Here is a 24,152-nt window from a genome sequence, read left to right as displayed (position 1 = left end):
TGAAATGCATGCTCAATTGGGTTAAGATCTGGTGAATGACTTGGCCATTGCAGAATGTTCCACTTTTTTGCACTCATGAACTCCTGGGTAGCTTTGGCTGTATGGTTGGGGTCATTGTCCATCTGTACTATGAAGCGCCGTCCGATCAACTTGGCAGCATTTGGCTGAATCTGGGCTGAAAGTATATCCCAGTACACTTCAGAATTCATCCGGCTACTCTTGTCTGCTATGTCATCAATAAACACAAGTGACCCAGTGCCATTGAAAGCCATGCATGCCCATGCCATCACGTTGCCTCCACCATGTTTTACAGAGGATGTGGTGTGCCTTGGATCATGTGCCGTTCCCTTTCTTCTCCAAACTTTTTTCTTCCCATCATTCTGGTACAGGTTGATCTTTGTCTCATCTGTCCATAGAATACTTTTCCAGAACTGAGCTGGCTTCTTGAGGTGTTTTTCAGCAAATGTAACTCTGGCCTGTCTATTTTTGGAATTGATGAATGGTTTGCATCTAGATGTGAACCCTTTGTATTTACTTTCATGGAGTCTTCTCTTTACTGTTGACTTAAAGACAGATACACCTACTTCACTGAGAGTGTTCTGGACTTCAGTTGATGTTGTGAACGGGTTCTTCTTGACCAAAGAAAGTATGCGGCGATCATCCACCACTGTTGTCATCCGTGGACGCCCAGGCCTTTTTGAGTTCCCAAGCTCACCAGTCAATTCCTTTTTTCTTAGAATGTACCCAACTGTTGATTTTGCTACTCCAAGCATGTCTGCTATCTCTCTGATGGATTTTTTCTTTTTTTTCAGCCTCAGGATGTTCTGCTTCACCTCAATTGAGAGTTCCTTTGACCGCATGTTGTCTGGTCACAGCAACAGCTTCCAAATGCAAAACCACACACCTGGAATCAACCCCAGACCTTTTATCTACTTCATTGAATACAGGTTTACGAGGGAGACGCCTTCAGAGTTAATTGCAGCCCTTAGAGTCCATTGTCCAATTACTTTTGGTCCCTTGAAAAAGAGGAGGCTATGCATTACAGAGCTATGATTCCTAAACCCTTTCTCCGATTTGGATGTGGAAACTCTCATATTGCAGCTGGGAGTGTGCACTTTCAGCCCATATTATATATATAATTGTATTTCTGAACATGTTTTAGTAAACAGCTAAAATAACAAAACTTGTGTCACTGTCCAAATATTTCTGGCCCTAACTGTATTACAACACTGGTGATCCCCTGCACTCCCTACAGCACAATGCTGAGGCATTCCACTGTGGCCTTCCACCACTACTTAGGCCCAGAGGAATGGGACTACTCAAGGATAAGTCTCAAGCCACAGACTCTGCAGCCGTGATAACCACAAGATCAATCTGATCTTTGTCTCCCATTTAATACAATGAGAGACAGAATAAGAGGGGACTGTACCGTCGATTTTTGGATGGAATATGACTCAAAATCAGCAGCAGATTCCCCTGTGTGAACGGGCCCTAACATGTCACATTTACTTTCTACTGAGTTTGGTGTAAAATATTTACTTTTTATGGCAGTAAAAAGAAATAGATATAATATGACTTACATTTATCACTAAGCAAGAACCTGCCTACCCCTTCTAGACTCAGTTCATCAAGTGCTTTTTCTGGGGTTCCTAGGCCCAAGGTCCGGCTGAAAAGATCACGAAGGAAATCCACTAGAAAAGAATAAATGTAATATGGGACAAAATAAGAACCAAAACTGGTGGAAAAATGAAAAATGAAATAGAGATGTTGCCCATAGCAACCAGATTATAGGACTGTGCGGATTATATGACCTATACATTATACATTTCAAGAATGAAACCTTAAAGAGGACCTGTCATCAGACCTGATAAGGCCAATGACATACTGTACATCACCTGATAGACGCTGACACAATAACACCAATTCCACATAAGCCAAGTGGGCGGTAACATGCATGACATACAGCACACACAGACCCCACCCTCGGAGAGCCCACTTGACTAGTATACTCTGATTTACATAAACATTACAAGCTTTTATCTTTGGAATGGCTGGATGGATTTGGATAAATGAAACACCAAAATACTCAGAGTGCCAGCGCCTATCAGATGGAGTATATTATTGAGACACATCCTCTTTAATGACAGCAAATACACCAGAAACAATCTCATCCTAGCCGGTCATTCATGTGTATATTGGACAACTAAGGGAGCGTTCACACTACCGTAGGTGTCCGACAGGTAGTGTCTGCTGCTAATGTCCGTTCAAAATCTTGAACGGACATTAGCAGCGGACACTAGCTGTGTCCGTGACATTTTTCATTCATTTAAATGGCGATCGGGTGCATTGTTTTACACTCCGTGCCTGTCCTTAAGTGTCAGTTCCTAAAGATGTCCGACTTTTCAAGCGGACAGCAAAACCCGACATGTAGGTTTTTTCCATAATAATATAATGCTATATTAAGCAGATGAGAGGGGATTTCTGTAGTTGAGATGAGGCCTCAAAGTCAAGGTACTCACAGGCTCCTCCATTTGATGGAGAAGTGGCCATGCACAAGCACCCTTGGTCTGAGGACTGGTACAAGCTTTATAACACGTGTACAACGGCAATATTTTTTTTTTATGATAAAAACATAAAAATTGTTTCCCATGCAAAAGAGAGAAATGTGTCAGCCAAGCTACTATATTAAAAGGATCCTATCATTCCCAGCCGGGGCATACGGCTTCTCTTTTATACAACTCTCTGTTAGAGGATCCTGAGGATGGCCTACCGCCTTTCGTGTGGGGTGGGGGGGTGGGAGAGGGAGCTGGGGGTGGCTTTTCCGCCGGGTGTGTGGTCATCGGCCTTTAATATGTGCCACAAATTTTCTATCTCCTGTAAGGCTCAGGAGACTAATTACAAGATCCTCTCTAGATGGTACAGGGTCCCAACTCTGCTCCATAATATCTTTCCAACTACCTCTGATAGGTGTTGGAGATGTCTCACCGACCGCGGCACGATGGCCCACATCTGGTGGGGATGTCCCCTTCTTCGCCCTTTTTGGGATGGTGTGAGAGGGGTTATTTCTCAAGTTACAGGAGTCGTTTTGGAAGATGATCCGGCCCCTCTGCTTCTCTCCCTTTTCTCTCGTAAGTTCCGGAAACCTATTCGCAAGTTATTGGGATTTATGTTGGTAGCAGCACGTTCAGTCATCCCGAGGCTGTGGAAGTCCCAATCCCCCCCAACACTCCTCTCTTGGCTTAAAGAGTTCCTCCATATCCGTACAATGGAGGACATGCTGGCAATGCTCCGTCCTGATGATCGACTTCACCACCAGACCTGGCTTCTGTGGAACATGTTCTATTACTCCCCAGAATTCCGCGCCCTTTTCCCCTCTTCACCCCTGTGATGCCTGTCTATTTTCTTCTATTCCTACTTGCGCCCATTTTTCCAGCTCTCACATGGTTACTACTTGTATTTTAATATTACAGTTTACTGTTTTTTCTTTTTTGCGCACGGTTCTTGCTCTTTTTCTCCATTAATATGATTACTTGAAATGCATTGTTCATTGTAACTCTGCTGCGTCAGAGTCCGCCTCCCCCATCCCCCTTTTTCCTTCTTTCTTTCCCATTGTTCCCCTGAATTTTCCTTGCCTTTCCTTCCCACCCCTTCCCTTTTGTAAAAACCTTTGAAAAACCCTTAATAAACTTTAAGTAACCCTTAAGTAACACGTCGGAATAGCCTTATGAAAGGCTATTTGTCTCCTACCTTTCGTTGTCTTCTCCACGCCGCTGTTCCGTAGCAATCCCGGTTCTTGTCGGGAAATGGCCGCTTACAATATGTGTAAGCGGCCATTTTCTCGTGGCCTGTGGGCATGCGCAGTCTGTTCTGCCCAAGGCCCGAGGCCTAGAAGTCAGAAACCTGCAACGGAAGAAGAGGACGCTGCTGACGAAGATGGAGGCGGCGCTGGAGAGAGTTCTCTGGCAGCATTGAGGACGCCCCCAGTGCTGTTTGAGCGCTGGGGCCCGCCCCCATTGCTGCGAGAGAACTCATTTGCATGCCAACAAGAACCGGGATTGCTACGGAACAGTGCCGCGGAGAAGACAACGAAAGGTAGGAGACGAATAGCCTTTCTTAAGGCTATTCCGACATGTTACTCATGGTTAGGGTTTCTATGATAGATCCCTTTAAAATGGTTAAACGCAATAGCTCCACATTCTATTTTACTGCCTGTGCCAATTTGTATAAATGTGCCAAAACAGGCAGCATGGTGGGCTCATTGGTTAGCACTATTGCCTTGTAGTGCTGGAGTCTAATAGGGAATTTGTGTAACAGTGCTGACAATATCTGTAAAGCACTCCGGGTATAGAGAATAAGCTGCATCTTTAGATTTTCAAATAAGTCGGTGACACCACCAAGTGTCCAAGATAGTCAGCTACTTCTGCGAAGTCCCAACAATTAGAGTTACTATTTCAGAAAAAAAAAAGATATGAAATAGTTATTCTGACACAAAAAAAACACCCTTACTTTCTGATGCACCGCTGTTTTCTTCACTGGAATCCGAATCCTATAAAACAAATATAGGGATTATATTTCCAGCTATCATCCAAATGATAGATATACCGCATGGCATTTCTGCCAAGTTTATTAAGAAGCGTTTCTGCACCAAAATCAAGAAGTGGAGAACAAATAAAGTGAAAAATGAAATTATTTTCTTTATAGGATACAAGCATGATGCACTAAAACCTGCACTAAATTGGTAGTGTGAACATGGCCTCAGGTAGGCTAATACCACCAGTGAATGTCCATTACTCTGATGCATAAGAGGAGAAGAAAAACTCTGTATGTTATTTTTCCCCATATCAGAAATTATAAAGCAGGTAACAAGAGACCTTCCATTTTTATCTATCACTGAACTGAAAGAGGATGTAGCTATCAATAGAAAAAAAGTGTCTATTGACTATTGTTCTGATCCTCTGTCGAACCAGTACAACGGCCATTCACCAGCAGTATGCACATGGCTTACATGCATAATGTACTACTGTAGGGATTTTGGCTGTAAAGAAACATATATGTATATACACTGATAATCTTAGATGTAAAATGTGGTCAATGACGGAAGAAATGTGATTATAGAGAAAAAAAATGGGTATTTAACTTTGCAAACTATTTACCTCCGAATCTTCCAACTTGGTGGGAGGTTCCTTGCTTTCTTTTGCTTCTAAGCCCAGAAATAATAATGTTAGTATATCACTTGTGAAGAAATGTCAGCTTTCAAAATGTACTTTTTTAACCCTACTCTTTATATAAAACTAGAAAAAATGGTCTGTTTTTTTCCCTGCAGAAACAACATAACACTTGTCCGTGCACTTTTTCTTTGCAGCTCAGCTCCATTCTTTGTTTTTAATGAATCACATCACTAAATAAGCACAGCATAAATATGCTTGAAAATTGGTCACGTTGAATGTCAAACATCGGTACCTGGATGGGAAGGCATTAATTAATCAGAGCCAGCACGGCTTTATGACCAATAAATCTTGTCAGACTAACCTGATTTCCTTCTACAACAAAATCACTGAATGGTTGGACCAAGGGAATGCCGTGGACATAATATATCTTGACTTCAGTAAGGCATTTGATAAAGTATCACATAACCTTCTTATTGAAAAAATGATTAAGTATGGCTTTGACAAAAAATCAGTTAGGTGGATTCACAACTGGCTTAATGATCGGGCACAACGAGTAATACTAAATGGCTACACATCAAACTGGAAGAAAGTCAAAAGCGGGGTGCCGCAGGGCTCTGTTCTGGGCCCAGTACTTTTTAATATCTTTATAAATGATCTGGACGATGGAATTATTGGGGAACTCATAAAATTTGCAGATGATACGAAGATAGGAGGAATAGCCAACACTAGAGAGGAGAGAGAGTGTATTCAAAAGGACTTAGACACACTGGAACAATGGGCTGAGGCGAACAAAATGGTATTTAACAGGGACAAATGCAAAGTTCTACATCTGGGTAACAGAAATGTAAAAAACATATATAGTATGGGAGGAATAGAACTAAGTGATAGCATAGGGGAAAAGGACTTGGGCATAATAGTAGATCACAAATTCAACATGAGCCAACAGTGCGGTGCTGCTGCAAAAAAGGCTAATAAAATTCTGGGATGTATTAAGACAAGCATTGAATCTAGATCAAGAGAGGTCATTATTCCGCTGTACTCTTCCCTGGTCAGACCACACCTGGAATACTGTGTACAGTTCTGGGCGCCTCAATTCAAGAAAGACATCGATATATTGGAGCAAGTCCAGAGAAGAGCAACCAAAATGGTGGAAGGTCTGCAAACCATGTCCTATGAGGAGCGGCTAAAAGAACTGGGATTGTTTAGTTTGCAGAAGAGAAGGCTGAGGGGAGATTTAATAGCAGTCTACAAATATCTGAAAGGTAGTCACAGTGCAGAGGGATCTACCCTATTCTCATTAGCACAAGGAAGTACAAGAAGCAATGGGATGAAACTAAAGGGAAAGAGATACAGATTAGACATTAGGAAAAACTTTCTGACAGTGAGGGTAGTGAGAGAGTGGAATAGGCTGCCATGGGAGGTGGTGGGCGCTCCATCAATGGAAATCTTCAAGCGGAATCTGGATAAACATATAGCTGGGATGATTTAGGAAAACCTGCACTCGCAGGGGGTTGGACCCGATGGCCCTTGAGGTCCCTTCCAACTCTACCAAAAAAGTAAAAAAAAAAATAAAATAAAGGGACTGTCTAGACAAATTTCCATAAAACCGACAATTTGGAATATTCGGGTCGAACTGAATCACCCATCTCTAATGCTGATCTTCCCCTGATCATGCAGCTGTGCTTAGGAAATGAAACAACCTCCCCTGTGCTCTTTGGATCTCATTTGCATATTGGCTAAAACCGCTTTTTAGGCTAAGGCCCCTGATTGCAAAACAAAGCTGAAAAACGCAAAGGAAATGTATCACGTTGTTTTACACAGCATTTTCACAGAGTTTTTCCCAGTGGATTTTCTGCTCTGTTTAAGCCAATAGGGAAAATGGCGGTGTTTCCACTGGTCATAATTGGTTGTGATTTTCAAAAACGCAAGTGTTTTTGAAAATGCAGCTTTTCCACAGCAGAATCACATTCACTTTGCAGGTAATGTAAAATGCAGCATTTTTGCCACTACGTTTTCGCAACATGTGGCTTTAGCCTTATACTCATTCCAGGGGCCTCCCCATATTTCAAAGGTACAGTTTGACTTTTATTAAAGGGGTTGTCCCATCACAAGGATCCTATCTATACTGCTTGTTAATGTGAATGTAAGACTTTTCCTAAATACACTGCTTCAGCAAAGCTGCTTTGTTTGTCCACTATCTTACTTTATTCAATTCATTGTTGACACAGCCCTTGACTTATCTGGTCAAAAGTCAAGTGATGTATCTGCTGCTCTCAGGGGGGAGGGGCTAAGTGCACGGGAGCGAGCCTGTGTCTGTAGCTATTCCTGTGTCTACACCACGTGACCTAGCTTCGCTCCTGCCGCTGCTGGCTTCATGCAAGGCAGGAGCGTAGCTATGTTGCAGGCACCTGTACCGGCGTCTAACCCTCCCCGGCATCCGCCTTTCTATTACAGCGGATGCCGGGTCTGTATTGGCATTGTGAAGGCTGGGGAACTGACTGGTCTCACCAATGCCTAGCTGCATTGGGAGCGCGCACACAGGGCCAGCGGCATAAAAGCGACGTAATCTTGCCACTGGCTTTGCATATGTAACCCCGCCCACCAATGGGGCAACAAAGCTGGAAGAAAGAAAAATTTACAGCAGCGAAGACTGGTGAGTATGCGACGTGGGAATACCCCTTTAAGGGCCTGCGCAACACTATAGCAGTGGTTGTCATTGACTGCGGGAGGTCATAGACTGTCATGATCAGATTCCCAACCTTTAAGGAATGTATAATTAACGTATTATAAAAAATAATATACAGTTTTCTAGTTTTTAGTTAAAGACAACCTCTTTCTATATGGGAACCCCCCAGGGTCTTACGGGTAAATAATAGCATCCATCATTTTACACAAATATGACAGACTCTGCGACAAAGCCGCTAACATGGATGAGAGCTAAAGTGGATGACAGTAAATCATCAGAAAAGCCCAGTGACTTGTGCTGGGACGATGCAACTCTTATAAGTAAAGAAAAATGTTCGGTCAGCAAACAGAGAGCTTAAAGAAGTGAAAACCTGAGACACTGATCTGAACACTGCGATTGCATTAGTTTTCTTCACACCCAAGTCTATTAGATGTGTCTTAAGTTAGATTGTGTCAGCTTCTTAGGGACTGATGTGAATGATGATATCTATGTACAGCGCTGAAGAATAGATTGCTACATAAGGACCCGGAAACAGATTCGTTTATACTAATGGAAAGAAGGAGGATTTCAGGTCAGCGGAGTTATGCCAGTGGCATCTGATGATGTCTAGATGGAGTTAAAGGGCTAATCCTATAGTTATCCCCTATAGGTGAGACCTGCTCCTCCATGTAAGACACACAAGACCCTCACTCTAGTGATGGCAGGTCGGACCACCACAGACTAAGCAGTTATTCCCTCTCTAGAAGAGAAGTCTATTGTTTCATGCACAATGGTAAAGACTCCCAGGCGTTACTAGCTCATAGACACAATGGCTGTGCTCTAAACAGCTGGTTATCACCCCCATCTAGACCTGTATACACACATGGAGCAGCAGTCCTCACACAGACACGGCTGCCACTGTATACACTGGTGCAGGTCCTGTGTACCCTCAGCAGAGGAGTCCTGAGCCCCCCATACACTGTGCTGTACCTGCAGCCATGAAGACTCCCGCAGCTTCCGACTCTAGAAGAGAACTATCGATCAGCTGACCAAACTAAGCCCCGCCCCCGCCAGAACGAGAGTGGCTGAGAGGGAAAGGATCCTGATTGGCTGAGCAGAGTGATTGATAGGCGGTTCGTGTAATAGCAGTGCGGTGCTGTGTGTGCGCAGCAGGTGACCCCCCTGACAACTTGTGGGTCAGATCACTAGTGTTACATGTGAGGTAGTGAGTGTGGAAACTGATTACGTGACTCCATAAGGTGTTAGTGTGAGGTAGTGAGTGCAGGAGCTGCTTACATGGTGACTCCATAAGGTGTTAATGTGAGGTAGTGAGTGCAAGAGCTGCTTACATGGTGACTCCATAAGGTGTTAGTGTGAGGTAGTGAGTGCAGGAGCTGCTTACATGGTGACTCCATAAGGTGTTAATGTGAGGTAGTGAGTGCAAGAGCTGCTAACATGGTGACTCCATAAGGTGTTAGTGTGAGGTAGTGAGTGCAGGAGCTGCTAACATGGTGACTCCATAAGGTGTTAGTGTGAGGTAGTGAGTGCAGGAGCTGCTTACATGGTGACTCCATAAGGTGTTAGTGTGAGGTAGTGAGTGCAGGAGCTGCTTACATGGTGACTCCATAAGGTGTTAATGTGAGGTAGTGAGTGCAGGAGCTGCTTACATGGTGACTCCATAAGGTGTTAGTGTGAGGTAGTGAGTGCAGGAGCTGCTTACATGGTGACTCCATAAGGTGTTAGTGTGAGGTAGTGAGTGCAGGAGCTGCTAACATGGTGACTCCATAAGGTGTTAGTGTGAGGTAGTGAGTGCAGGAGCTGCTTACATGGTGACTCCATAAGGTGTTAATGTGAGGTAGTGAGTGCAAGAGCTGCTAACATGGTGACTCCATAAGGTGTTAGTGTGAGGTAGTGAGTGCAGGAGCTGCTTACATGGTGACTCCATAAGGTGTTAGTGTGAGGTAGTGAGTGCAAGAGCTGCTAACATGGTGACTCCATAAGGTGTTAGTGTGAGGTAGTGAGTACAGGAGCTGCTTACATGGTGACTCCATAAGGTGTTAGTGTAGTTAGTGAGTGCAGGAGCTGCTTACATGGTGACTCCATAAGGTGTTAGTGTGAGGTAGTGAGTGCAGGAGCTGCTTACATGGTGACTCCATAAGGTGTTAATGTGAGGTAGTGAGTGCAAGAGCTGCTAACATGGTGACTCCATAAGGTGTTAGTGTGAGGTAGTGAGTGCAGGAGCTGCTTACATGGTGACTCCATAAGGTGTTAGTGTAGTTAGTGAGTGCAGGAGCTGCTTACATGGTGACTCCATAAGGTGTTAGTGTGAGGTAGTGAGTACAGGAGCTGCTAACATGGTGACTCCATAAGGTGTTAGTGTGAGGTAGTGAGTGCAGGAGCTGCTTACATGGTGACTCCATAAGGTGTTAGTGTGAGGTAGTGAGTGCAAGAGCTGCTAACATGGTGACTCCATAAGGTGTTAGTGTGAGGTAGTGAGTACAGGAGCTGCTTACATGGTGACTCCATAAGGTGTTAGTGTAGTTAGTGAGTGCAGGAGCTGCTTACATGGTGACTCCATAAGGTGTTAGTGTGAGGTAGTGAGTGCAGGAGCTGCTTACATGGTGACTCCATAAGGTGTTAATGTGAGGTAGTGAGTGCAAGAGCTGCTAACATGGTGACTCCATAAGGTGTTAGTGTGAGGTAGTGAGTGCAGGAGCTGCTTACATGGTGACTCCATAAGGTGTTAGTGTAGTTAGTGAGTGCAGGAGCTGCTTACATGGTGACTCCATAAGGTGTTAGTGTGAGGTAGTGAGTACAGGAGCTGCTTACATGGTGACTCCATAAGGTGTTAGTGTGAGGTAGTGAGTGCAGGAGCTGCTTACATGGTGACTCCATAAGGTGTTAGTGTAGTTAGTGAGTGCAGGAGTTGCTTACATGGTGACTCCATAAGGTGTTAGTGTAGTTAGTGAGTGCAGGAGCTGCTTACATGGTGACTCCATAAGGTGTTAGTGTGAGGTAGTGAGTGCAGGAGCTGCTTACATGGTGACTCCATAAGGTGTTAGTGTAGTTAGTGAGTGCAGGAGCTGCTTACATGGTGACTCCATAAGGTGTTAGTGTGAGGTAGTGAGTGCAGGAGCTGCTTACATGGTGACTCCATAAGGTGTTAGTGTGAGGTAGTGAGTACGGGAGCTGCTTACATGGTGACTCCATAAGGTGTTAGTGTGAGGTAGTGAGTGCAGGAGCTGCTTACATGGTGACTCCATAAGGTGTTAGTGTGAGGTAGTGAATACGGGAGCTGCTTACATGGTGACTCCATAAGGTGTTAGTGTGAGGTAGTGAGTGCAGGAGCTGCTTACGTGGTGACTCCATAAGGTGTTAGTGTGAGGTAGTGAATACGGGAGCTGCTTACATGGTGACTCCATAAGGTGTTAGTGTGAGGTAGTGAGTGCAGGAGCTGCTTACATGGTGACTCCATAAGGTGTTAGTGTGAGGTAGTGAGTGCAGGAGCTGCTGGTGACTCCATAAGGTGTTAGTGTGAGGTAGTGAGTGCAGGAGCTGCTGGTGACTCCATGAGGTGTTAGTGTAGTTAGTGAGTGCAGGAGCTGCTTACGTGGTGACTCCATAAGGTATTAGTGTGAGGTAGTGAGTGCAGGAGCTGCTTACATGGTGACTCCATAAGGTGTTAGTGTGAGGTAGTGAGTGCAGGAGCTGCTTACATGGTGACTCCATAAGGTGTTAGTGTGAGGTAGTGAGTACGGGAGCTGCTTACATGGTGACTCCATAAGGTGTTAGTGTGAGGTAGTGAGTGCAGGAGCTGCTTACATGGTGACTCCATAAGGTGTTAGTGTGAGGTAGTGAGTACGGGAGCTGCTTACATGGTGACTCCATAAGGTGTTAGTGTGAGGTAGTGAGTGCAGGAGCTGCTTACATGGTGACTCCATAAGGTTTTAGTGTGAGGTAGTGAATACGGGAGCTGCTTACATGGTGACTCCATAAGGTGTTAGTGTGAGGTAGTGAGTGCAGGAACTGCTTACATGGTGACTCCATAAGGTGTTAGTGTGAGGTAGTGAATACGGGAGCTGCTTACATGGTGACTCCATAAGGTGTTAGTGTGAGGTAGTGAGTGCAGGAGCTGCTTACATGGTGACTCCATAAGGTGTTAGTGTGAGGTAGTGAGTGCAGGAGCTGCTTACATGGTGACTCCATAAGGTGTTAGTGTGAGGTAGTGAGTGCAGGAGCTGCTGGTGACTCCATGAGGTGTTAGTGTAGTTAGTGAGTGCAGGAGCTGCTTACGTGGTGACTCCATAAGGTATTAGTGTGAGGTAGTGAGTGCAGGAGCTGCTTACATGGTGACTCCATAAGGTGTTAGTGTGAGGTAGTGAGTGCAGGAGCTGCTTACATGGTGACTCCATAAGGTGTTAGTGTGAGGTAGTGAGTACGGGAGCTGCTTACATGGTGACTCCATAAGGTGTTAGTGTGAGGTAGTGAGTGCAGGAGCTGCTTACATGGTGACTCCATAAGGTGTTAGTGTGAGGTAGTGAATACGGGAGCTGCTTACATGGTGACTCCATAAGGTGTTAGTGTGAGGTAGTGAGTGCAGGAGCTGCTTACGTGGTGACTCCATAAGGTGTTAGTGTGAGGTAGTGAATACGGGAGCTGCTTACATGGTGACTCCATAAGGTGTTAGTGTGAGGTAGTGAGTGCAGGAGCTGCTTACATGGTGACTCCATAAGGTGTTAGTGTGAGGTAGTGAGTGCAGGAGCTGCTTACATGGTGACTCCATAAGGTGTTAGTGTGAGGTAGTGAGTGCAGGAGCTGCTGGTGACTCCATGAGGTGTTAGTGTAGTTAGTGAGTGCAGGAGCTGCTTACGTGGTGACTCCATAAGGTATTAGTGTGAGGTAGTGAGTGCAGGAGCTGCTTACATGGTGACTCCATAAGGTGTTAGTGTAGTTAGTGAGTGCAGGAGCTGCTTATGTGGTGACTCCATAAGGTATTAGTGTGAGGTAGTGAGTGCAGGAGCTGCTTACATGGTGACTCCATAAGGTGTTAGTGTAGTTAGTGAGTGCAGGAGCTGCTGGTGACTCCATGAGGTGTTAGTGTAGTTAGTGAGTGCAGGAGCTGCACAGCATCGGCTAGCCGCACGGTATGTTCATAGGTAGAATACCCTTATTGTCTGTTCACACAGAGTTTTTTGCAAGCGGATTTTGAGGTGGAATTCCTCTCAAAATCCACCTGCAAAAAAGGGTTCCATTTATTTCAACGGGAGCCGCTCGCTTTTTTTCCCCGCTAGCGATTTTTTTCCACTAGTGGGAAAAAGAGGCGACATGCCCTTTCTTCCTGTGGAAGACAGCTGCGGCACGAGACTCACTCCCGATTAGGCCCATTCATTTCATTTCAAAACCGGTGCACTGCATCAGCATCCCGTCAGGGCTAGCCACCCGGAGAGTTCACACAGCGGAAAAGGTTTCCGCCATGTGAATATACCCTTAAAGTTCCCGCCCAATTCTGTGTACAGTTTTAGCCAGAGTTCCCCCATGTACAGTTACAAAGCTTCCCCTATGTACAGTGTTAGAGTGCCCCATATGTACTGCGCAATGTCAGAGAGCAACATGTCAATGGCTGTAACAATATAAAAAAAAAAAACATGTCAATAACTCTAGCTAGGTTAAAAATGAGCACACCATTGTTTTTCTTGTGCAATTCTTCATGTGTTTGATGTGTCACATGACCCCCTTCCCATTGAAAAAAGTAAAGTTGAATCCAAGATGGCAGCTTTGCAGATGGTCGCCATGGGCGTCACCCGGCCTCAAATGTTTCCCCCTCCCATGTACTAATATGCCACAAACAGTAAGGTGATATCATCAACCACTTCCATTTTATTTTAAATATGATTTTTATTGAAAAGAAGAAAGCTTTTACAATATAATAAAAAAGCAATTACAAACATAAGAAGAATCGGCATAAGTCCAAGCAGTAGAATAGGAATCACAAGCTGGAACTACGGGCTGTAGCCCAAATACATGAATGACACAAACATGACCGAACATACAAAGACTAAAGGACCAGATATACAAACGCTACAAAGACACCAATTCTACAAGAAGACAGGAAAGGAATGAAAAGGGGAACACAACCAGAAGGGAACAGGAAAGAAACAAGAAAAAGAGAAATAGGGGAGACGGAATAGGAACAGAAAAGAACAAGAAAACCAAACAATGACATAAACAACATAACCACATACCTGAATACAATACCAGAAAAACACAAAATACATCCGAAAAATTGAATAAAATAAAATAAAGCCACCTGGGGTAATAACATAGTAGGTAAATAGTAATCAAGGGGACCCCCTGGGGGCGGCCTGAGGCCGAGGAGAAAGAACACCCTTATTAGACTCCACATACGAAATCCAGAGAGACCACTGGGATCGAAACTTGGCGTAAGTATGGTTTTTGTTAGACAACAAACGTTCCAAGGTACATGCCAAGTTCACATGGTGAAATAGTTCAGCTAAGGTCAAACAAAGAGCGGACTTCCACTGGCGAGCGATCATGGCCCGAGCTGCGAGCACGATCTGACCCAGGACGACCTGCACCTCCGAGGGGAAACTACCAATATCTAAGAAACAAAGGGCGAGACCAGGAGAGGGACTGATATCAAAACCAGCTATGGCGGACATGAAATGAAATACCACTATCCAGAAGGTTCGTACCGGAGGACAGTCCCACCACAAATGCAAGAATGAACCTACTTGGCCGCATCCCCTCCAGCAGAGTCTGGAACAAGAAGGATCAATATGCGCCAACTGGGTCGGAGTCCTATACCACCTCAGCATAATTTTCAAAGCCGTTTCCCAATGTGCTGCCCCCTTAGATACACGTTTAACAAACCCAGCTGCCGCATACCAATCCGACAGAGGGATGGTTCTGGCAAGGTCCGTCTCCCAACGAAGCAGGTGAAGAGGCTTGACCCGCTCCGGGGGGACAGAGAAAAAGCCATAAAACACAGATAGCCCACCTCTAACAGGCGAGGACCTATTCCACAGCTTTAAGGCTAGCCTGGGAAAGGTCAATCTAGAGGGCTCGTAGGATTGAAAAAAATGACGCAACTGCAAATATTTAAAGAAATCCGTTTTAGGGAGCTGGAACTCTTCCTGTAACATGGAGAACGATTTAAACCCGTCGTCCGTAAACAGCTGTGTCACTCTATAGAGACCCAACCACGGAGTCGCAGCTGGGGGAGAAAGGAGGTTAAATATAGTATGGGTAGCTTTGATAAAGGGACCAGGTCTTCTCTGGAAGTATATGACAAAAAATAACGCCAAGCGGACACCGTGGCCCTAATACTCAGTAAGGGAGGGGAAGTGATGGGCAGACTTGAATCCTTAGGGCGTAAAATACTCATAAGCGGGGCATCCAGAAGGCATTCCTCAATTTCGGCCCAGCGCCATTTAGAAGTCTCATCCCACCCGACCCTAAGTTGATCTAGGACAGACGCCATATAATATTTTTTAACATCTGGGACACCCGCACCCCCATGGGACCAAGGGCGTGTCATCACCTTAAGTCGGACCCTGGATCTCTTACCCTCCCAAATGTAGTTGGAAAGAATGGACTGAAGTTTGGTAAAATATGAGTCAGGGAGGGGGATAGCGACTGTACGGAACATATACAAGATTAAGGGTAACACCATCATTTTGACAATGGCAATTCTGCTCGCCCAAGACAACATTGGCTGTGAGAAAGAGGCAAGAAGAGAAGCAACTTTGGTCAGAAGGGGGATGTAATTGACAGAAAACAGATCAGAACTAGGGGCCGTCAGGGAGATGCCAAGATAAGTTATACGGGAGTCATTCCATTGGTAGGGGAATTGAGAACTGAGATCCCGTCTCAACGAGGGAGAAATGAGAACAGGCAATATCTGTGATTTGGAGGAATTTACCTTATAATAAGAAACTTTACCAAATCTCTCTAAGACCTCCGTAGCAGCACTCAAGGAGGAACCAGGGGAAGTCAGGGCCAGTATGACATCATCAGCATATAAGCCGATTTTATGCTGCTGGCGACCCACAGTAATACCCTCAATATTTCCCGCCGACCGAATGGACTCCGCCAGAGGCTCCATCACAAGCGCAAAGATAATAGGGGAAAGAGGGCAGCCCTGGCGAGTACCATTCGAGATCCGAAAGGGCTCAGACAGGAAGCCTGATGAGAGCACACGAGCCGACGGGTGGGAGTACAGAGCCAGAATAGCAGATTTAAAGACTGACCCCATACCAAACTTATCCAAAAGGCTGTCTAAGTAACCCCAGTGGACCCTATCGAAAACCTTCTCAGCATCCAAAGCCAGAAGCAAAGAAGGCGTACCATCTTTTTCGGCTTTCTGAATAAGATCTATGAACCTCCGTGTGCCGTCTGGCGCCTGCCTACCGAATACAAAACCCACCTGGTCAGGACTAACCAACTGGGGGAGAAGGAGGAGCAACCGCTCAGCAAGGATTTTAGCGTACAGTTTGATATCCGTGTTCAGGAGGGAAATAGGTCTAAAATTAGCCGGGACAGTGGGAGATTTGCCGGGTTTAGGGATGGTCACTATAGTGGCCGACAACATTTCCTCTGGGAAGCATTGCTCCTCCGCTGCCTTCCGGAACACAGCTAGAAGATAAGGGGACAAAATATCTGCGTATTTCTTGTAGTAGATCCCTGAGAAGCCGTCAGGGCCAGGGGATTTTAGTGGTTTCAGTGAGGCTATAGCTTCCGTAACTTCAAAGTGATAGGCGAGGCTAGGGAGGCAGACTGCGCAGGGGAAAGGCGGGGCAGGGCCACAGAATCTAAGAATCTATCGATTTCTTCCTTAGATGGTTGGTACGTCTGGGGATCATCCCTAAGATTGTATAACGACTTGTAATATAAGCGAAACTGCTCTGCAATAAGGCGGGGGTCAATTACTTTAGTACCCAAGTCATCCACAAGGTGAGCAATACGGGTTTTGGGACGCGACTGTTTGATTTTTCTAGCTAAAAAGGCACTAGCCCTACTATTATGCACATAGGCCTGAAAACGCTTAAAAGCTAAGTCCTGTTGACAAGCCAGAAGGCCCTGCAATCGGAGTTGACATTGCCTAATCTCCGCAGAGACAGAGGGAGTGGGGTTAAGCTTATTAATTGCAGAGAGGGAGGATAGGGAGCGAAGTGCAGCATCTATGTCTTTAGATCGTTCCTTTTTTGCCCTCGCGCACGCCTGAATAAGCACCCCTCGCATATATGCCTTATGAGCATTCCAGAGCACATGAGGGTCTGATACGGAGGGGGAGTTAAGGGAAAAATATTCCCTCAGGGCCTCACGGAGGTGCTCATCATAAGAGGGGTGATCTAGGATATACTCATTCAGGCGCCACTGGGTAGGCATAGCAGTGGAGAACTTCTCATGTAGAGAGAGGGACACTGGAGCATGATCAGTCCAGGTGATCAGCCCAATATCCGTAGATTCTGTCTGCATCAGCCCAATTTTATCAGTGAGAAAAAAGTCAATACGGGAGTAAGAGGAGGACGAAGAGGAGAAATAACTATAATCTCGTTCCCTGCCATGTTGACAACGCCAGACGTCATAAAGGCCCTGGTCAATCAAAGAGGAAGACAATATAGGGGAGCGTCTCTTGGGGTTGGAGGAGTCTAGAGAATTATCTACTAAGCAATTAAAATCCCCACCAATGATCAACATACCAGTAGCAAAAGTTCGGATCTTGGAAAGCACAGATTTCCAATACTGCGCCTGGGAACGATTCGGGAGATAAACAGTTACTAAAGTATACTTAACATTGTTAATAAGGCAATTAAGCCCCAAAAACCGACCCCCGGGATCAACTAAAGTGGATTCAAGGGAAAAGGCTACTGAATCCCGCACAGCAATAAGAACACCCTTACGCTTAGCATTGCAAGAAGCCTGATTTATATGAGGGAAAGAGGGATTAGAGAACTTAGGACTTTTGCCAACACAAAAATGAGTCTCCTGGAGAAAGAGCACATCGCAGCGAAGGCGACGGGCCTCCCTCCAGACAGAACTCCGTTTACAGGGGCTATTCAAACCCCTAACATTAAGTGAAGAGATACGGAGTACCATAGTGATAATCTAAAGAAAAATGGCGGAAGACCCAGGTGGCTACACAGAAAAACAAGGATGCATAGAGTATGTATGAACAGGCATAATAACCATACAACAATCCAGGTATGGAACAAGAACAAAGAATGCAAACAAAATAGCATAGTGTCAAAAAACACCAAATAACCAAAAGTAATCAGCTGGGGGGGGAGAAAAACAGGTCAGTAACACTCAGCGAGAGTGAGTATTAGAAAGGCACATAGGTCACCTAAAACAAAGGATAAAGTCATAACATTAGGCAAGGCAAGTCAGTCCGCCGAGGCGGCTAACAGATTCACTTACGACTGCCCACCACAGTCCATTCCTTAGTAAGATGAGAAGGCCGCACTGAGGATTCAGGAACAGATGAGTGAGAGTCAGCAGGGGCAAGCTTCCATTTACGGAGGAGGGACATGCCCGCCTCCACATCAGGGACAGAATGGAAAATCCCATTGCGGGGAATCAGCAGCTTGGTAGGGAAGCCCCAACGATACCGTATGCCCCGGTCTCTGAGGATCTTGGTGATGGGAGCCAGCTCACGTCTGGCCTGCATAGTAGCTGCGGATAAATCGGGAAACAGGGAAATGGATGCAAACGGAGCTGGTAAGGTGCCACATTTCCTGGCTTCTGCAAGAATCGAGTCCTTAACTTGGTAGAAATGGACTCTCGTTAACACATCTCTCGGGACATCCACAGGAGCAGAGTTCGCTTTTGGAATACGATGGGTTCGATCCAGGGTGAGCTCCAGCTCAGTAAGTTGCGGGAGAATTTTCTTAAAGAGGCGTTGAACATAGGCCGCCAAGTCCTCCGATGCCACATCCTCGGGGACACCACGGATCTTAATATTGTTGCGTCTAGACCGATCCTCAGCGTCAGCAGCTTTAATTTTGAGCCATCTGACCTCTGCTTCCAGGGTGTTGTGAGCGTCAACCAAGTCATTATGAGCAGTCGAAAATTCCTCCATTTTATTCTCAAGATGGTCAGTCCGCTCTCCCAAAGCATCAATATCCTGTCGCAATTTGCCCACCGCAGAGGAGACAGTCTTATTAATCCCCGCCTGTAGAAGAACAAGCATCCCTTTCAATGTATCACACGTTACAGGGTCTGAGGAGGCCGGGAAATCAGAAATGTCCGAATGAACAAAATCAGAGGTAGCAACAGAAGCAGGTAGGACATCAGCGACCCGTTTGCACATCGGTTCCTTGCCAGATGGAGAACCCTGAGGAGACACAACAAAACTTCTCTTACCACCATCAGCCAGCAGGGGGAGACGATCGGCTGAGAGAGAGCCCTCTTCAGGTAAAGAGTCCACCAATTCAAACCGTGGAGGCGACTTCGCTGGAGAGCGGGAACCTGAAGGTGAAGAAGGCATCGAATGCGACATGGTGCTCGAGAAGAAGTCAGATAGCTTCCTAGGGGTTTTGGAGGAGGATGGTTTCTTCCGAGGCATAGTAAAAACAGCAGGAAAGATCATGGATGCAACCGAAGTCGGTGAGGCTGGAGGGCACACGTATGCGACAGGGACAAAGTTCGCGGAGCAGTGCAGGAGGTCAGACAGCAGCAAATTCCAACAGGGCGGTAGGGGCCATATAACAAGAAGCCTAACAATCAGCTGAGAGCCGCCAGAGGTGACACTGTTAGCGATTCAATCCAACATGGTGAAATAAGTAGCCAGCGGTGGGGACACACAGGCAATTATAAGTCCACGGGAGCCCAGTGTGAGGAGCCCCCCCTGGTGGTGGAGTAGGGGCTCTGCACTCACAAAGGGCTCAACCAGAATAGGCAGGGAGCAGGCCAAGTAATATGTAAAGTCCAGTCCAGGTGGCAGGTGAGGAGCCCCCCCCCTGATGGTGGTGTAGGGGCTCAACACTCACTGAAAGTAATATCACTCAGGCAGGGGAGCAGGAGGCAATGTCCAGAAAAGTCCAGGGGGAAGGAGAGGAGCCCCCCTGATGGTAGTGTAGGGGCTCAACACTCTCCCAAACCCCCTGAAGCCGCAGAGCCGCTTCACAAGATGGCCGCCGCCACTGCCAATCCCAATAGAGCAGTATGTAGGCCGCACAGCAGGTTCCACACAGGCCAGGAGCAGACACCGGACTCCGGAGGCAGCACACAGGGGGTCAGAAGGAATACCGCTCACCTCCATACAGCAGCCGCTGCCACAGCGCAGGGATGGAAGACGGGAGCCGGCCGCTGCGATCCACAGGAGGGAACCGGAAGTGGAGATGGCGCAGCAGGACAGGCCGGCGGGTAGGCCGCAGAGCCTCCGAGGCCAACAGAACCGGGATGGAGCCGAAAATGAGGGTCCAGAACGCACCACCGGGATCCAGGGACTCACCGCCGGGCGTCACCGACCAGGATCAGGTAAGTAGAGAGTAGATGCCGAAAGGAGAAGCCCGCAGATGCCGGGAGCTCCAGCAGACGCATCCTCTCTCCTTGCCGGCTAGCCACGCCCCACCACTTCCATTTTATCTTGGTGTATCCATACTTATGGCCCACCCTTTACTTGTGTCTTGTATTTACAATCAGACCACATTTTATTAATGGAATAATTTAAGAACTTCTGAGAGGTTCAATTATTTTTTCTTGCAACTGTATTTATATGAATAAAAATTTAAAAACTCCCATGAAAGTTAGTATGCAACAACCTATGCTTTAAATAAATTAATTATACAATATTAATAATAATGGAGATTCATTGAAACTGTCTAAAAGTAAAATTGTGTTGTTCATAGCAACCCATCACTGTCATTTATGTCTTGAATGTTGTCCCTTATAGTGGTCATTCCAGCAAGAAAACCCTCTGTGGGCTTCCCCTGATGTTCCCTGGTGATGAGCTGGGAGTCTTTGGGTAAGTTCAGATGGTGTTTTTTGGACCGGAGGCAGAGGCCAAAAAAACTCCATGTGAACTTACCCTTATACATTACAGCAGGGGTAGGGAACCTTCGGCTCTCCAGCTGCTGTGAAACTACAACTCCCAGCATACTCCATTCACTTCCATGGGAGTTCTAAGAACAGCAGAGCATGTATGCATGCTGGGAGTTGTAGTTTTGCAACAGCTGGAGAGCCGTACGTTCCCTACCCCTGCATTACAGCAAGACTGCAGAGGAAATGTAGCATCACTTGAAATACATGACTACATCAAGCCCTCATGAATGTTTAGTGGTTCGCCTCTCTGTCTTGTAGAGTAGGTCCTGAAAGGTTAGCCTCTTCGTGAGAATGTAAAAATTGTGATGCATTCCTAATTTTTGCAGCTAAAAAATTTCACTAAAATGTAGTAAGAAAAATGGGCCCAAGAAGATTTTGAGTTATGTTGAGCATGGGCTAATAAAAAAAAACACCCATAGATATATAAGAATAACTATCTCTTACCTCTTTTCATCCATGCCATGCACATAAGAAGGGTTAGGTATGTTTAGCGAGGCATTACATCTCATCTCAGTGCAGTAAATCAAATCTTCTTACATTTAATCTGATTACATCTGTAAATTTGCATGGTATATACCATTCAGCATTATGTGCTGGACTAAGGCAGAATTCACATGGGGTATATACTACAAGGATGCAATTGCTCCTAAATCCTTCCTCTGAAATTTTGGATTACAATAGTCACTCTTTATTTTCAAAGGCTGCACACACATGATTTTTATTTAAGAACTCCTTAATTGAAAGTAGCACATTTCTACTATACCAGTAAACCAAGGTATTCCCTGTATTAACTGTTACCATACAGGTGAATAGCATTAATATGAAAAATGGACATTTGATATCAATTTTGTAATATTCATCACTTGGCTGTTTCTACAATACAATGGGATTAATTAACCCCTCTACACCAGTTTTCTGGCATAGATAGGTGAAAATGTGTCTTTTTGGCACAAGGCCACCTCTTATTCAAAAAATATGACACACCCAGGGTTGCTTTAGCCATAGGGCCAATGGTGCACTTGATAGTGGGGCTTTCTTGTTCCAGGCAGATGGTCTGGGCTGCCACAACTCCAACTCACAGGCGTCCTCCGGATGCAGATGAGTTGAAGACAATGGTGAAGTGAGGAAGCTCCCTGCTTCCAGTGTCCTAGGATCAGGGGGCCCGATGTAGTGACGTCACTTACATTAAACCTGTTGCTCCTTAAAAACTCTGCGACTAAAGACAAGTGAGAACAGGGAAAGGTGAGTATTAAGATTTTTTTCTTTGGTTGACATATACAATGGGGCATGGAACTGTGAAAAGCAACCTGTAGGGAAACATAAAACGGTGGGGGCAACCAGGAAGGTGACTTAAAAACTGTTAGGGCAGCCAATATGGTGACTTGAAACTGTGGAGGTAATAAGGTCAGAGTCGTGTTTATGATTAATTGACCAATAATGCCGGTAACTGTCATCATCCTAATTAATTCGTTCCTCTCTCAGCTAAGGAATGTATGCTGACGCACTTTTATGTAAGGCCACGGGAGATAAATAGTAGCAGAGAAAGTAAGAGGGATAACAATAACGTAAGTTTTCATATTCATTCCTGATAAGTATGGGACATCTTTATCAAACAGAAACAGTTTAAGCAATTCCATATATAGCCAGCTACTCCCGGTCCTGCATGGTAACCTTGGGGAGCTGTCTTTTGACAGCAAGCCAAGCATAAGTTTTTCTTGCACCCATACTAGATGCAGGCGCCATCTTATCATATAACATTATACCAGTTTCAAGCATAAGCGACTATATCTAGCATTCAGCTTTTAAGGATAACAATTAGAGATGAGCGAGTACTATTCAAAACAGTCGTTTCGAATAGCACACACCCATAGGAGTGAATGGAAGCGGCCGGCACGCAGACTTTGCCAGCGGCCGACTGCGTCCATTCATTCCTATGGGTGTGTGCTATTCGAAACAGAGTTTCAAATAGTACTTGCTCATCTGTAATAATAATGTTTTTCATACATTACATGATTATAACCTGTGTAAATTCTAGGGCTAAATGAATATATTAGTGATAGAAATTGAAAAATGTAAATTTGACCTCCATTTTGTTTTGATTGCTGTGAAATGCTAAAAGGGTTAAGAAGCTTTCTAACTGCTGTTTTGGATTCTTTCAGGAGTGCAGTTTTTAGAATGGGGTGACTTATGGGGGTTTTATTAGAGAGGCCTTTCAAGTTCCCTTCAGAATTGAACTGGTCCCTTGAAAAATGTGTTTTGGAAATATTCTTGAAAATTTGGAAAATTACTGCTTGACTTGTAAGCCTTATAATATCTGAAAAAATTGAAAGGGTGATTAAAATTTGATTGCTACATAAATCAGAGACATGGTTAATTATATTTATGAAAAAATTTGGGTAGTATGACTTTTTATTTGAAAGGCTTGCAATTTCAAAGTTTGAAAACTGCATTTTTTCAAAATTTTCGCCAAATTTCATATTTTTTCATAATCAAAGACAAAGCATATCGACCAAAATTTACTACTGACATGAAGTATAATGTGTTACGAAAAAACAATCTGAGAATCGATTGTGTAAGTTAAAGCGCCTCAAAGTTATTACCATTTAAAGTGACATGTCAGTTTTGAAAAAAAGGCCTGGTCTTTAACATACTTTTTGTCTTGTTTTCTCTTCCTTCTTTCCCCTTCTTTGCTTTATTTAGTTGGCTTTCTTGTCCCTTTTTTGTCCTGTCCTCTTTTTTCATTTCTATACATATGATTCACTCACATTTGGTCTGACATTTCATTTACATCCATACACTTTTTTACATTGTTCATCCCCCTTTTTGGAACGTATTTGTGGTACACATATGACGTCATCCCCCGTGACGTCATTTCCTGTGATGTCCATATTCCTTTACATTAGTGACATTTCGCATCTTACTTATTATTATGTTCCCTCACCTTCTCTGCTTACCTGTTTGGAACGCATATTCCTCCTACTTCCTCCCTTTGGAACTCATATCCCTCCTACTGCCTCCCTTTGGAACGCATATCCCTCCTACTTCCCCCTTTGGAAAGCATATCCCTCCTACTTCCTCCCTTTGGAACGCATATCCCTCCTACTTCCTCCCTTTGGAACGCATATCCCTCCTACTTCCTGCCTTTGGAACGCATATCCCTCCTACTTCCTCCCTTTGGAACACATATCCCTCCTACTTCCTCCTCATTTGGCTGTCGGCACTTCACTTTGTTTCCATTGAAGCTACCTCTGTAT

The 24,152-nt window shown here is 45.1% G+C and overlaps 1 protein-coding gene across 4 annotated transcripts in view; it reads right to left on the bottom strand.

The window, feature by feature from the left end:
• The window catches only part of SIRT2 (sirtuin 2), a 47,571-nt gene extending 23,697 nt beyond the window's left edge, over positions 1-23,874 (bottom strand). Inside the window, exons 1-4 of one of the 4 annotated variants that reach the window (XM_075264030.1) lie at positions 23,853-23,874; positions 5,154-5,200; positions 4,507-4,546; positions 1,581-1,691 (exon numbers count right to left, since the gene is read on the bottom strand). In XM_075264030.1, coding sequence (XP_075120131.1) covers positions 1,581-1,691; position 4,507 — 112 coding nt within the window. In that variant the 5' untranslated portion in view covers positions 4,508-4,546; positions 5,154-5,200; positions 23,853-23,874. Of the gene's footprint in view, positions 1-1,580; positions 1,692-4,506; positions 4,547-5,153; positions 5,201-8,823; positions 8,873-21,342; positions 21,377-23,852 lie in introns of those variants that run through there. The other 3 variants (XM_075264028.1, XM_075264029.1, XM_075264032.1) reach the window with 3 other exon arrangements.
• Between the last annotated feature and the right edge of the window lie 278 nt (positions 23,875-24,152).

The sequence above is a fragment of the Leptodactylus fuscus genome, chromosome 2, assembly GCF_031893055.1.
Source record: "Leptodactylus fuscus isolate aLepFus1 chromosome 2, aLepFus1.hap2, whole genome shotgun sequence".
Lineage (NCBI taxonomy): Eukaryota > Metazoa > Chordata > Amphibia > Anura > Leptodactylidae > Leptodactylus > Leptodactylus fuscus.
The sequence above is the reverse complement of the archived record's forward strand: the minus strand, read 5'-3'. Positions and strand labels throughout refer to the sequence as shown.